At 44.3% G+C, this 13,358-nt stretch overlaps 1 protein-coding gene across 1 annotated transcript; it reads left to right on the top strand.

The window, feature by feature from the left end:
- The first annotated feature begins 3,187 nt into the window (after nucleotides 1-3,187).
- LOC6544028 (chitin synthase chs-2) lies at nucleotides 3,188-12,145 on the top strand. The gene is made up of 10 exons (XM_001973673.3): nucleotides 3,188-3,260; nucleotides 3,323-3,564; nucleotides 3,626-3,795; nucleotides 4,206-4,332; nucleotides 4,442-4,648; nucleotides 5,350-5,525; nucleotides 5,964-6,527; nucleotides 7,318-7,567; nucleotides 9,158-10,387; nucleotides 10,712-12,145. The coding sequence occupies exons 1-10, from the start codon at nucleotides 3,214-3,216 to the stop codon at nucleotides 11,872-11,874; spliced, it is 4,176 nt and encodes a 1,391-aa protein (XP_001973709.1). The 5' UTR covers nucleotides 3,188-3,213; the 3' UTR covers nucleotides 11,875-12,145.
- Nucleotides 12,146-13,358: the final 1,213 nt, after the last annotated feature.

Genomic DNA, 13,358 nt, shown 5'->3' on the forward strand with positions numbered 1-13,358 from the left:
GGTGATGAGGGATATAATAAACGATCAATGAATTTTAAGAAAGGTACCTTTTCTAAATACATACCTTTGGAATATACAGAAATATTCAAAATCTCATATTAAGCATTATTTTGTAATTTTTATACCCGTTACTCTTAAAATTAAAGGGTATACTAGATTCTTCGAAAAGTATATTATGTAACAAGTAGAAGGAAGCGTTTCCGATCATATAAAGTATATATATTCTTGATCAGGATCTATAGCGGGGTCGATCTGGCAATGTCGGTCTGTCCGTATGAACGTCGGGATCTTAGGATCTATAAAATGTAGAAAGTTTCGTATAAGCATGCAGATTCCAGAGATTCCAGAGATTCCAGATTCCATTCTAACGCCCACAAACCGCCCAAAACTGCCACGCCCACACGTTTGATATTTGTTCTGATATTTTTGTTCAGTTCTGTATTGGTCTTGTAAATTTCTATCGATTTGCCGAAAAAATTATTTTTTTACCATAATGCCAAAAAGATTTCTGTTTCGCACTCCCGACAGCTGAGTAACGGGTATCTGATAGTTAAGGAACTCGACTATTGCGTTGCCTCTTGTTTTAAAATCATAGCAATAAAAGCATCTGACAAAAATAAAAATCATTCGTATTAATTCCGTTCAGCCATAAACAAAGGCAGAAGTTTTTCTGTTCATGGCGAGAAACACTTAAAATGTAATGATCATTGAACTGATCAAACAATTCCATGTTGTAGAAAACTCGAGTAGCCCACCCTTGTCCCGGGTGTAGATCGCTGATATCGTCGGTACTAGAGAATGTGAGTTAAGGCTTTGAAGTTCCATGTCGGACATCAACCCAAACAACAATGTGTAACCAGTTGTAGGAGTAAAGAACTGAGTTCTTTGCCGGAATTCAAAATACAAACAAAGCAAAACCAAAGGCACTAGAATAATAAGATGCGTAACGGCACTATGCACTTTTTGCCACTTTTTGGTGGCGGCAGTAATTAAACAAAAAAGTTGTGCTAGAGACGATTTTCGGTCCGAAATCAATTTTGATCTAAGAAACGAATTTGATTAATGTTTTGGTCAATTTCGTTGTAATATGAGCTAAATATTATTTAAAAATTGATGCCGTGAGTATTATTTTTTTTTAAGAAGTTCTTTCGTTAATATCGCCGCTCGAATTAGCTACAGTTTACATATAAATATTTTTATTATTAATTATTAATAATTATATATGTATTTTTTGGTACCCAGGGAACACAACGGGGAGGACATTACAATTGTAATGGGGTCGTATATTTATATAACCTTCGAGTCGACTTGAAATAATAAATGTTAAACATAAAATATTTCCATGTTCCCCAACTAAGCTAGTTTTTTAACTATTGCTTTTCGATATCCTTTTTTTAATTCATTTTATTAAATTTTTGTACTATATATATATATACATATATATTATATGTATATATTTATTTTTAGTCGTCACTAATTTTTCATATTTGAGATAGAATGCTGAGTTTTGCTTGCTTTTTTTGTTTATCAGCTGTCACAGTCCACTTGCAATGCTTAAAAAGTAAAACTTTTATAATTTTGTATGTATGTATGTATGTATGTATGTATACATGTATGTATGTATGTATGTATGTAGGTATGTATGTAGGTAGGTAGGTAGGTATGTAGTGTACATATATTATGTGTTACTTGCACAAAGTAGTAAAAATTGTCTTAATTAAAGCCTGAAGAATGTTTAACTTACTGTCGGAACACATAGTTATTGCCGCTTTTAATGCTTAGGAAAAATATTGTCTTGTAGCCCTATAATTCCCAACTAGTTCTAGTGAAGACTGTAAGGCATGTCTTCTAATTTAGTCGCAAAATATTTCAAGTAATCTGTCTTACCGGTCGAGCAGTGAGTGTAGAGTATGTACCGGTGTATGTATGTATGTATGTATTTATGTATGTATTTATGTATGTATGTATGTATGTATGTATGTATGTATGTATGTATGTATGTATGTATGTATGTATGTATGTATGTATGTATGTATGTATGTATGTATGTATGTATGTATGTATGTATGTATGTATGTATGTATGTATGTATGTATGTATGTATGTATGTATGTATGTATGTATGTATGTATGTATGTATGTATGTATGTATGTATGTATGTATGTATGTATGTATGTATGTATGTATGTATGTATGTATGTATGTATGTATGTAGTGTATGTGTTACTTGCACAAAGTAGTAAAAATTGTCTCAATTAAAGCCTGAAGAATGCTTAACTTACTGTCGGAACACATAGTTATTGCCGCTTTTAATATTTGTTTAGGAAACATATTTTCTTGTAGCCCTATAATTCCCAACTAGTTCTAGTGAAGACTGTAAGGCATGTCTTCTAATTTATATATATATTTATATATTTATTCATAAAAAATATTTAAAATACAATATAAAATTACTGTAAAGAAATTGATTAACCTCACTGAAAGGGATATATATTTTTATGTTTATTCGTATACAAAGTGCTACTACATTAATCTCGAGCTGTAAGTAATTAAATAATAAACTATTATTTTGCCATAATTCTATTAGTGAGTGAAATAGTGAGGTCTTTAAAGTGAGTAGTAAAAATTGCCTTAAATAAAGCCTATAAAATGCCCGAAACGTATTTGAAACGCATTGGCACAATGGCAACGTATAAATCAAAATCTGTCCTGTTTTTTATCCTTTTTTGAAATTTTCAGCCTATTTTTTCCGTTTTTTTTTTCTCAATCTGTCTCAATCAAGCTCAAGAGAGCTGCTGGCTCTAGAGCGCTCTCTCTCTCTGGCACTTGAACAAAAATTAGAGGGAGCCTGGAGCCAGCCCGAAAAAATCGTGTGCAAAAAAATCGTCTTATTATTCTAGCGTCTTTGGCAAAACTCACAATAAGGTATAATAAATGGGAACCATAACGACCCTAAAACACGCCTTGTGTGCCGTTTTATGAATGGTAAACGCTGATGTGATTTGATTTGATGGCATTTGTAATTGCAATTATAGTCATTGGGTGTGTGGCTTCGGAAGGTTTCTTATCGGGACTCGATGACAACTTCTGCGCCTTGCATCGATGATATCTCCTTATCTCCGATCTGACGATCGCCCGATCGCAGGGCCAGGTCCGGAGACCCAAATGCCGAGTGCCAATCAGTTTTGGATGGCCCATGGAACCAGGCAGACATGAGCGCAGGAGACTACGAAAGCAGTGACTACTTCATGCGCAGTCGGTGGGTCCGTCCCCAATCGGGATATGATGTCAGCGATAACCAGTGCTTCCGACTGCTTCCAGGAAGAATCGGGAGAAGCCGTCGCTATGGGATTCCTTCCAGGACCCGCCGTCCAAGAAGACGAGCGGCTCCGATGCCGACTGGAGGAAGCTCCAGTTCTGCCTTAAGCTCTTCAAGCTCTGCATCTACCTCCTTGTCTTCGCGGTTGTTCTGGCCACCAGCGTGTTCGCCAAGTTGGCTTATCTCTACATGGCCGGAAATACAGGTGGCACCGGGCCACGAGTGCAAGTGTGCAGCAAGTATCGTGAGTAAAGTTCAGCTACTTGTTTGTTTCCCTTTTCTACCGCGCTTCCTTCCCCTCCTAGTTCTCCGCCACGGCCAGGTGGAGGCGGCACCCAGCGAGCTGGACCAAATCGCTTGGGTCTGGGCCCTGATCTTCGCCTTTGCCGCCCCCGAGCTGTTCACCTTCCTGCGCGCCCTGCGCATCTGCATGTTCAAGCGCGAGCAGCGACCCAGCGGACTGGAAGTGGGACTGGTGGGTATTTTGCTGGGGGGTACAGATTTAGTAGGGTGGCACGATTTGAGGGACATGTGTTTGCTTGCGTTCGAGGAAAATCGCTTAGCTCATTTGCTGGATGAACACATTTTTCAATTAATCTTGTTTTACATGAATAAAATTTTAATGTCAAATAGTTCCAGTCGAACTATAGTGTTCAGCTGAAAGAAGCAGTCTTGTCGATGCAGACAAAGACAATCATTCGTTTGATAAAAGAAATAGCTCAGCAGTCTTAAATCGTTGCGCACATTCAAGTTCAGTATATCAGCGCTTAACAATTAAGCTGAAAATGTCACTAGATTTAAGAACCACAAGTGACGGTAGCCCCTCAAATGGCACCACCCACCCTAACCCGGACGGAGATTGATTGATAAGCCCCCGCCAATCAGGTCACGCTCTTTGAACTCCTGCACGTCGTGGGCCTGGCCCTGCTCACCTTCACCGTGCTGCCGGCCCTGGATGTGACGCGTGGAGCGATTCTGGGCTGCTGCGTCTGCTTTGTGCCCGCCCTGCTTAGTAAGTTCCTAAGTGCCCCTCCCGCCCGACCGGAGCCCCCAGATGTTATCGGTGCCTCGGCACCGACTGACAACAATTAAATTGATTGCCCCGGCTGCTTACGTTTCAGACTTGCTGACGGGAACGCGGGTGCACTGGAGGTCGGCGGACAGTCTGGTCCTCGGGCTCTCCATCCTGGCCCTGGTGGCGCAGGGCAGCGTCTTCCTGGTCTGGCCCTCGCTGAGCGACAGTCTGGAGGTCCAGCTGCTGGCCATTCCGCTGCTCCTCATCTCGTTTCGCTGGTGGGAGAACTTCGCCAACACTCACGAGGCCATCGGTATGTGTTTGCTCAATGACTATTTCCCGACAATACTTCTGTAGATACATATAATATATACTCGTGCTGGGCCCTCGTCGTTTTCAAAGTCGCTTTATGAGATATCACTCAACGACTTGGAATAATTTACTTTACTTATAATGATTATAATGGTTGGAAATTACACTTATTTTCAACATACAGTGTCAATTCAAAGTAAGTTGTTGCAAATCCACTGCGTTCGGGTTTTAATTAGTTTGCGCTATCGTGAAGTGCTATTTTTTCCTCTATTAATTAATATTATATATTAAGATCCATATTAAAGAAAGTATATGGAAAATCATACCGCCATGCTTATATGAAGACTTTTTAAATTAGTTGGAGGAGTAATGGGTATCTGATAATTATTATAAGATTATTAGATTATTATTATCAGATTATTATAATAATTAATTCCTTAATGTTTATAGTAACTTTCTTGCTTGTGATTTCAGTATTTTGCTATAGTGTTCATTAAAAAATATCATACAAAACTTAAAAATTGAATTGAATTTAATTGAACTTAACTGAAAATGTTATGTTTATTTTAGTATGAAAAAATTATGGCTTGACGCACGGAATGTGTAATACAACTAAATCAAAGGAAACAAAGTGCATTAGGACCTGTTCGGGGATTTCTAAGTGTGAAAGTACTGATTCCTCATCCCTTCTTCCTCCGGCAGCCTACATCATCCGCACAATCCGCTGTACCCGATCCCGATACCACACTTACCTCTACCTGGCGCCTTTGAAGGTCGTGGTTTTCGCGGGAATGGGCTTTATCCTGCACGGCCAGGAATTCGTGGAGTACTTCAGTCTGTTCCGGGATGCCTGGCGGCCGCATCTCATTACGCTGGTGGTAAGTGCAGTCCAGCCATCAGGGCTCGAGGTTACCTCTCATTTTAAAACAGAAAAAAATTAAGCCTAGAAAATATCGATTAGTTTTAAAGGTGGTAGTAAATACTTAGTTCTTATAGCTATTTAACTATTTATATTTAAATATTTGTACTTAATATTCTTCGAAGAAATATTTAAGTCCTGAAAAAGATTTTTTGAAACAATATTAAATCGAAAATCAAGGTCTTAGAATTCCAAATTATTTATTATTCCTATGTAAATTTGATTAAAACGTAGCTTTCCGCTTAATGCGGCATTTCCTTACCCTCTTTTTCCTACCATCAATTTTCTTTAAGTATATTTACAATTGTAATATCGGTTGTAAGGAAAGTAAAGGGCGGAGGTATACATTTACATTGCTTTCCGTATTTTACGCCTCCCACTTTCTGTGAACTTTCAGCAGTCTGGTGGTGACCCCGATGCGCTGCTTTCAGCACAGGCGAACCTATCAATCACAGCCCCTCCACTCAGGACGCAGTTCACCATGCAGTCCAGTCCGAATGCGGTGTTCTACGCATTGGGGGCCCAGGTGGGCGCGGCGTACCTGTGCCACGTGTTCGGTAAGTTCGCCTGCAAAATCAAGATCCAGAAGTTCAGCTACGCGCTGCCCCTCAGCCTGGCAGGACCCGTCTCCGTCTGCCTGGCCACCTTTCTGGCCCAGCTGCGGGCCTCGGACCCGTGCTCCCTGCACGGCCTCCTGCCGGACTATCTCTCGGTCCTGGCACTGGGCCGGAGTGTGGATGAGCTGGGCCAGAGATGCCTCGACTACGCGCTCTGGCTGTGGCCGCTGTGGTGGCTGGCCCAGGTCTGGACCTGCCTGCACATCTGGCAGCCTCACAACGACAGGAACGCCCCGACCGAGAAGCTATTCGTGTGTCCCTGGTATTGCGGCCTGCTGGTGGACCAGTGCGCGATGATGAACCGGCGGATCGTGGACTGGAGCGAGGAGTACTTGGCCATCAAGGTGAGCGGGGGTCGCCTGCAGAAATAAGTGCGCCAAATCAGATGCGAGTCAAGTTGAGTTCGTGTTAATGAATTATTGTAATCAGGCGCCTGCCTGGCATCAATCATCTCGCCAAGTTCGCAGCATCCTGCAGCTCTTGTGCCAATCCGCGCGCCCACATCCATTTTTGGCTATTCCGGCGGATGGGGCGGTGTGGCGGAGGGGCGGAGGGACGAAGGAGGACTGCCGGCACTACTGATGTGCGCTTCAAATGTCAGGCAATGTAATTAAGTTAAATGACGGGGAAACTGCAAAGTTCAGGAAATGTTTGCGTTTCTCCCTTTTGGGGAAGGGGCACGGCTGGGATGCCAGTGCTGGGATGGGTTTTCGGTGGGTGTAAACTTAATTAAAAGTGCTTCAGCTCCACTCGCATGTTTTCGGGGCCTACCCAGCATAAAGACATTAAAGTAATTAAAATCAGGGCATACGAGTGGATTTTAAAAACATAATTTAGGGACACGCGAATTATGTGCATTCGTAATAACCTTGCCACATTAGGCGGGCTGAACCGACCTTTAAGTCCCTAAAATCCGTGAAATATTAATAAAAACTAGTCAGAAATTCATTCTAGTCAGAATTAATCTGCTGCATTGCATACCAAATGCAGTTGTCTTCTGTTGCCAAATGGGAGAGCATTTCGTGCTCTTGAGGCTCCGCAGATACCGCATTGGGGTTTTCAAATACCCACTTGTTATGCACAGCAATCATTCGGAGCTTAAACTAAACCCACCTGTATCTGTTTCTCCGGCAGAGCGACCTAACCGCGCCGAGGGATCCTGTGGTGGCTCTGGCAGCCGACATCAATGCCAGCCGGGACATCCTAGAGGAGGACAAGGTGCCGCAGCTGATAGTGTGCGCCACCATGTGGCACGAGACCGAGGACGAGCTGATGGAGTTCCTCAAGTCAATTGTCCGCTTGGATGAGGATCAATGCGCCCGCCGCATGGCCAGGACCCACCTCAACGGCGGCAAGGCGGACGACGAGTACTATGAATTGGAAAGTATGTAAATGGGCCAAACTTTGCGGGTGAAGATGCTGATGCTGCTGCTGCTGCTGCTGCTGCTGCCGCTGTTACTGATGCAGACTCAGCTGGTGTCGTCTCCAGTCCTCACTGGCAACATTTGCATTGTGCATTTGAAATGTGTCAAAGTGGGAATTTATTCAGCTCGGCACTCTGTTTGCAGCTCCATTTATAGAGCTTGGCGACTTCATTTCCGCGCTTGCCAAAATGGCTTTAAGCCAAGAATCGGCAACTGTCTGCGCCAACTTTACGATCTCCGCAATGCCGCCCCCACGACGAGAATGAATGGGCTTAAATTTCTTGAAGTTCATTCAAATCTTTAATAGATCGTACTTAACAGATTATACCTCGACAATTGAATTCACTTTCGGGGAATAAGTTGAACAAGAAAACTCTAAAACACTTCTTTACTTTTGCACAGAGTATATTAATTTCAATCAGAAGTTTGCATCTTAGTAATAAAGGCATATAGTGTATACAGGTATATATTCATAATTAGTATCAACAGCCGAGTTGATATAGCCACGTTCTTCCTTATGTCTTACGCTATATAGTCTTTAAGTTTCAAAGCTATCTGCATTAAACTTTCCCAAAAGTCTTCGTTCTATAGCAGGTAGACATCATATCATTACTATATCTATCATACTACATCATATCATATATCATTCATAGTTTCTCTTGGTCAGGACATGTCCTAGCTGCCTTAGGAGCATTCGAACATTAATTGAAAACAAGAGAGAACTCTATAGTCGAGTTACCTGGCCATCAGATACCCTTTACTCAGCTAGTGAAAGTGCGATCGAGAATTTTCATAATTTTCTGGATCACCGGTAGAAATTGCGAAAAAAAATATGAAAATTAAAAAAAATTTCAAAGTTTTTTAAAATTTGGGCAGTGGGCTTGGCAAAAAGTTTTGTTTGCAACATCGATAGAAATTTACAAGTCTAATACAAAAATAAAAAAAATATCAAAACATTTTTTAAAGGTGTGGGCGTGCCAGTCTTGGGAGGTTTGTGGGCGTAGAGTGGGCGTGGAAAAAAGTTTTTTAGGAAATCAATAAATTTACAAGACTAATAACAAAATGAAAACTATCCCAACATTTTTCAAAAGTGTGGGCGTGGCAGTTTTTCGCGTTTTGTGGGCGTTAGAGTGGGCGTGGAAACAGCATTTAACAAACTTGCGCTGCGTCTGGAATCTGCATACCTAATCTCAACTTTCTAGCTTTCATAGTTCCTTAGATCTCGACAATCATACGGACGGACAGACAGATGGACATGGTCAGATCGACTCGACTATTGATCCTGATCAAGAATATATACACTTTATACACTCGGAAACGCTTTCTTCTACCAGTTACATACTTTTCAACGAACGCCACATTTTAGGAGAGCGCCATAGTCGAGTGCCCCGACTATTAGATACTTGTTACTCAACTAGTAATTCTAGATCATAATAATTTCAAGATCATCTCGCATATATATAGAAACTGGGGAAAAATAAAAAAAAAAGGAAACAAATTACAGCAGTGAATGGATGTTTAAACTTTTTTATTTTCCATTTTTTTCATAGCCAACATCTTCTTCGACGATGCATTCGTTTCGGATCCGCGGCAGTGCCAGAACAAGCGTAACCCACCCATCAACGAGTACGTGAAGACCCTGATCCGAACCATCGACAAGGCCGCCTTTGAGGTCTACGGAGTGAACATCCGCATAAAAGCCCCTCTGAAGATCGAGACTCCCTACGGGGGCCGCTTGGTGTGGACGCTGCCAGGACGCACCAAAATGGTGGCCCACTTGAAGAACAAGGACAAGATCCGGCACAAGAAGCGCTGGTCGCAGGTCATGTACATGTACTATCTGCTGGGATATCGGATCATGGAGACGAAGCAGCTGTCGCCCCGTCGAAAGGCGGTTATTGCAGAGAACACCTTTATCTTGGCCCTGGACGGAGATATAGACTTCCAGCCACGGGCTGTGCAGCTGCTGATCGACCGGATGAAGGCGGTGGACGAGCTTGGAGCTGCCTGCGGTCGGATTCACCCGGTGGGAAGGGGTCCGATGGTGTGGTACCAGAGATTCGAGTACGCCATTGGACACTGGCTGCAAAAGGCGACGGAGCATGTGATCGGTTGCGTGCTCTGCAGTCCGGGATGCTTCAGTCTGTTCCGGGCCAGCGCACTGATGGAGAACAGCGTGATGAAGCGGTACACGATGATCAGCTCGGAGGCGATGAAGATGGTGCAGTACGACCAGGGAGAGGACCGCTGGCTGTGCACTCTGCTCCTGAAGGCCGGCTCCCGGGTGGAGTACTGCGCCGCCTCGGATGCGTATACCCACGCGCCCGAGAGCTTTAACGAGTTCTACAACCAGCGGCGTCGTTGGGTGCCCTCCACCATAGCTAACATCTTCGATATCCTGGCGGATGCAGACACTGTGGTGAAGAAGAACAACTCCATATCAACCATGTACGTGTGGTACCAGGGAATGCTGATGATTGGAACCGTGCTGGGACCGGGCACCATATTCCTCATGATGGTGGGCGCCTTGGTGGCCGTCTTTTCCATTGACATCTGGACCGCTTTCCTCTGGAATTTCTTTCCCATTATCTCCTTCATTCTGGCCTGTGTCTACCTCAAACAGAAGATTCAACTGCTGATAGCGTTCGTCATAAGCTCTATTTACTGCCTGGTCATGATGGCAGTCCTCATCGGCATCATTGTCCAGATGCTGGAGGACGGGCCACTGGCTCCTGCATCGCTGTTCTTTCTGCTCGTAGCTGTCCAGATCACAATTGCAGGTGAGTCATATACATTGGTATACTCGTTACTCGTAGAGTAAAGGGTATACACGGTTCGTTGAAAAGTATGTACCAGGCAGAGGAAACGTTCCGACCATATAAGGTATATATATTCTTGATCAGGATCAATAGTCGAGTCGATCTGACTAAAAAATGAAGAAATGTCTCGTACGCAAATCCGCTAAAGCTTTAATAATATTTTAGCAGTATTCTTTGTTCTATACAACTTTCTAAAATTAATAATGTTTACAAATCGTAGTACGAGGAAACTGGCTAGTAGAACTCGAAGACCTTAATTCCAACTGCCGTTTCTCGATCTTCCAGGCTTCATGCATCCGCAGGAGTTCTGGGCATTGCTGTGCGGGGTTATCTACTACATCACAATCCCCTCCATGTACATGCTCCTCATGATCTTTTCTGTGTTCAACATGAACGACGTTTCGTGGGGCACTCGAGAGGCGCCAGTGCTCAAGGACGACGGCAAGGACGCAGAAGAAGAAGCAGATAACTACCTGCCAGGCTGGCTGAATGATCCGCTGTTGATAGACTCGGAGCTGGGCGAAGTGTCGCTGATGGAGCAGAGATTCTGGAAGGATCTGATCAAGCTGTATCTGAAGCCACTGGAACTGAGCAGGGAGCAGAAGCAGGCAATGGCCGACGGACTTAAGGAGCTGAGAAACATGATCGCTTTTGCCTTTGTGATGGTGAATGCGATCTTTGTGCTCATTGTGTTCCTGCTGCAGTTGAAAAAGGAGTTCCTGCACCTCAAGTGGCCCATTGATCCCACAGACTTTGTGTCCTTCGACAGGGACAACCTGATGGTTGGCATCTACAGACAGTACAAAGAACTGGATCCAATTGGCCTGTGCTTTGTGATTTTCTTTGGACTGATCCTGATCATCCAGTTCCTGGCGATGTTCTTCCACCGCTTCGCTACGCTCTGCCAGCTGCTGGCCACCACCCAGGTGGACTGGTTCCGAACCGGAGGACAGTTTACTGACGAGGATGCCGCCACCGAGCTGAAGGGCAGTGCTGTCAGTATAGCCCGGAAGTTGCAGCGACCCAAGAGGCTCTTCGACGATGAGGACGCGGACCCCCACTACGACGAGGTATTGACGGATTCCCTGGAAGGGGAGCACATGGAGAGCATGGTGCGCCGGCAGACGATCTTTCGGCTGCACGAGACCCGGGACAAGCAGCACAGCGACTACAGCAATCTGGTGGCCAACTTCGAACGCCGTTTCTTGGGAGACGATGAGCTGAACCTCAAGAATCTGGCGCTCAACCGGAAGTCAGTGAAGCTCCTGCAGGCACGTCGCTCAGCGGCCAAGGTCAATGCAGCGGCCACGCCCGAGGGCACGCCCACTCCGAAGGCTGGCAAGCGTCCGCCTCTGATGCCGATGGCCAAGAAGGTGAGCTTCACGGCCTCGAACCAGAACAGTATGGCCATCTACGACAACGGCGGGTACGAGCACACCGAGTTCTAGGAAGGTCAAGCAGATGAGCTACTTGGGAAACCAGAGAATCTTGTAAAGTGCTTATGTCTGGGTAGTATCTCTAAACATTATTCGCGAATAGAGTGTCTAGCTTACATTTCTTATCCGTACATACCCACATTAATCAATACCCTAATTAATATGTATTATACGGTTCAAAGCCATCAAAACACCCCTTATATTTGCATATCATTATGCGATTATATAATCGAATCCCCAAGTTCCTTGGTGGCATAAAAAATATAATTAATTGCATTTAACTCAAGTGGCAGAGGCAGCCAAGTCTACTTCCCTTCTAACTGAAGACATCTCATTAGCATAATTACCAGATGCAGTCGACGGCAACGCAGGGGGGCGGGGGAGGAGCAGGGCGGAGCAGGGCGGAGGAGGGGCTACTTCATTCATCAATGTCGGGGCAACGCTTAGAGTTAAGTGCTCGTGGTGGCGATGCGCTTTTTGCTCGGAAAGTTCTTGCTCCTCTTCGTTACAAAATGCAAATCAAAGTGTGATTAGCTTGGATTTGATGAAGTTTCTTCAGCAATGCTGAAGTTCCCTCGCCGCGCCCTTCCGTGCTGGTGTGTGTGTGCAGCGGGGCGTGGCAAGGTGTCAGCGTAAGTGTTTTGTAAGTGAATTTTTCACTGCCTGCGCAAAAAGGCGCAAAGGGGCAGGCGAGAGATGAGTCCTTTCCCAAAGGACTGGCAGGACCTACTTTTGCGATGCGCATACATTAGAGGTGGAACGCAGGACGGGAGGAGCCAGGAGCCTTGGCCTTGCTAAGTGCAGAAGCCCAAGATTACCGGGCTCGAATGCACGGCGAAGCACACGGCTAAGTAATGAATTCGGCTGGTCAAACGGTAGGTAGAATCGATTCGATGGCGCACCGATATTCATGAGGTTGGGCACAACTTTCTGGCTACCTAGCAGTTGCCGATTACTGTGCTTCAGAGCCGGATCTCGGGAGTCATTTAATTGAGAAACTCTTTCAGTTGCAACAACCAGATATTTACATATTAATTTAAAACAACTCTAGAGTTCAATAGTGAGCTTTAGTATGCACAGTGGCAAACAAAGGCTGAAAAAAGTAGTAGAAGAAGGAAGGTAGTAGAAGAAACTGAATGATATCATTTCGCTGTATGATAACAGCTATTCCTAGCATGCCTGTGGCCAACTGGGCGTATGCGTGATATTCTCGCCCTCTTACTCGCTGCGAAGCACATAAATGGATACGTTGGGTCGTTGGGCAACAAACACAACCCATGTCCAGTCATAAACAATGCCACAATTCGATTGAAAAACTTGCGCCAGTTTTTATGGGGTTGAAGACATAATTTAGCACTTATCTGGCCCCAGGCAGCCCTACCCAAAACAATCCAGAGCACTAACCCGCCCTCCAGAAGCCTGTTGCCATTTGGCATTGTGCTTTATGGCTTTTCCCTACATTGCAATGGCAATCGAGGACAATGCACAGGACACGG

The sequence above is a fragment of the Drosophila erecta genome, unplaced genomic scaffold, assembly GCF_003286155.1.
Source record: "Drosophila erecta strain 14021-0224.00,06,07 unplaced genomic scaffold, DereRS2 tig00000021-arrow-pilon, whole genome shotgun sequence".
Lineage (NCBI taxonomy): Eukaryota > Metazoa > Arthropoda > Insecta > Diptera > Drosophilidae > Drosophila > Drosophila erecta.

Bases quoted from the DNA above. Each gene is read 5' to 3' on its own strand.
- LOC6544028 (XM_001973673.3), top strand. From the start codon at position 3,214: ATGAGCGCAGGAGACTACGAAAGCAGTGACTACTTCATGCGCAGTCG. The intron at 7,568-9,157 runs GTATGTAAATGG...TTTTTTTCATAG, and splicing joins CGAGTACTATGAATTGGAAA to CCAACATCTTCTTCGACGAT. The intron at 10,388-10,711 runs GTGAGTCATATA...TCGATCTTCCAG, and splicing joins TGTCCAGATCACAATTGCAG to GCTTCATGCATCCGCAGGAG.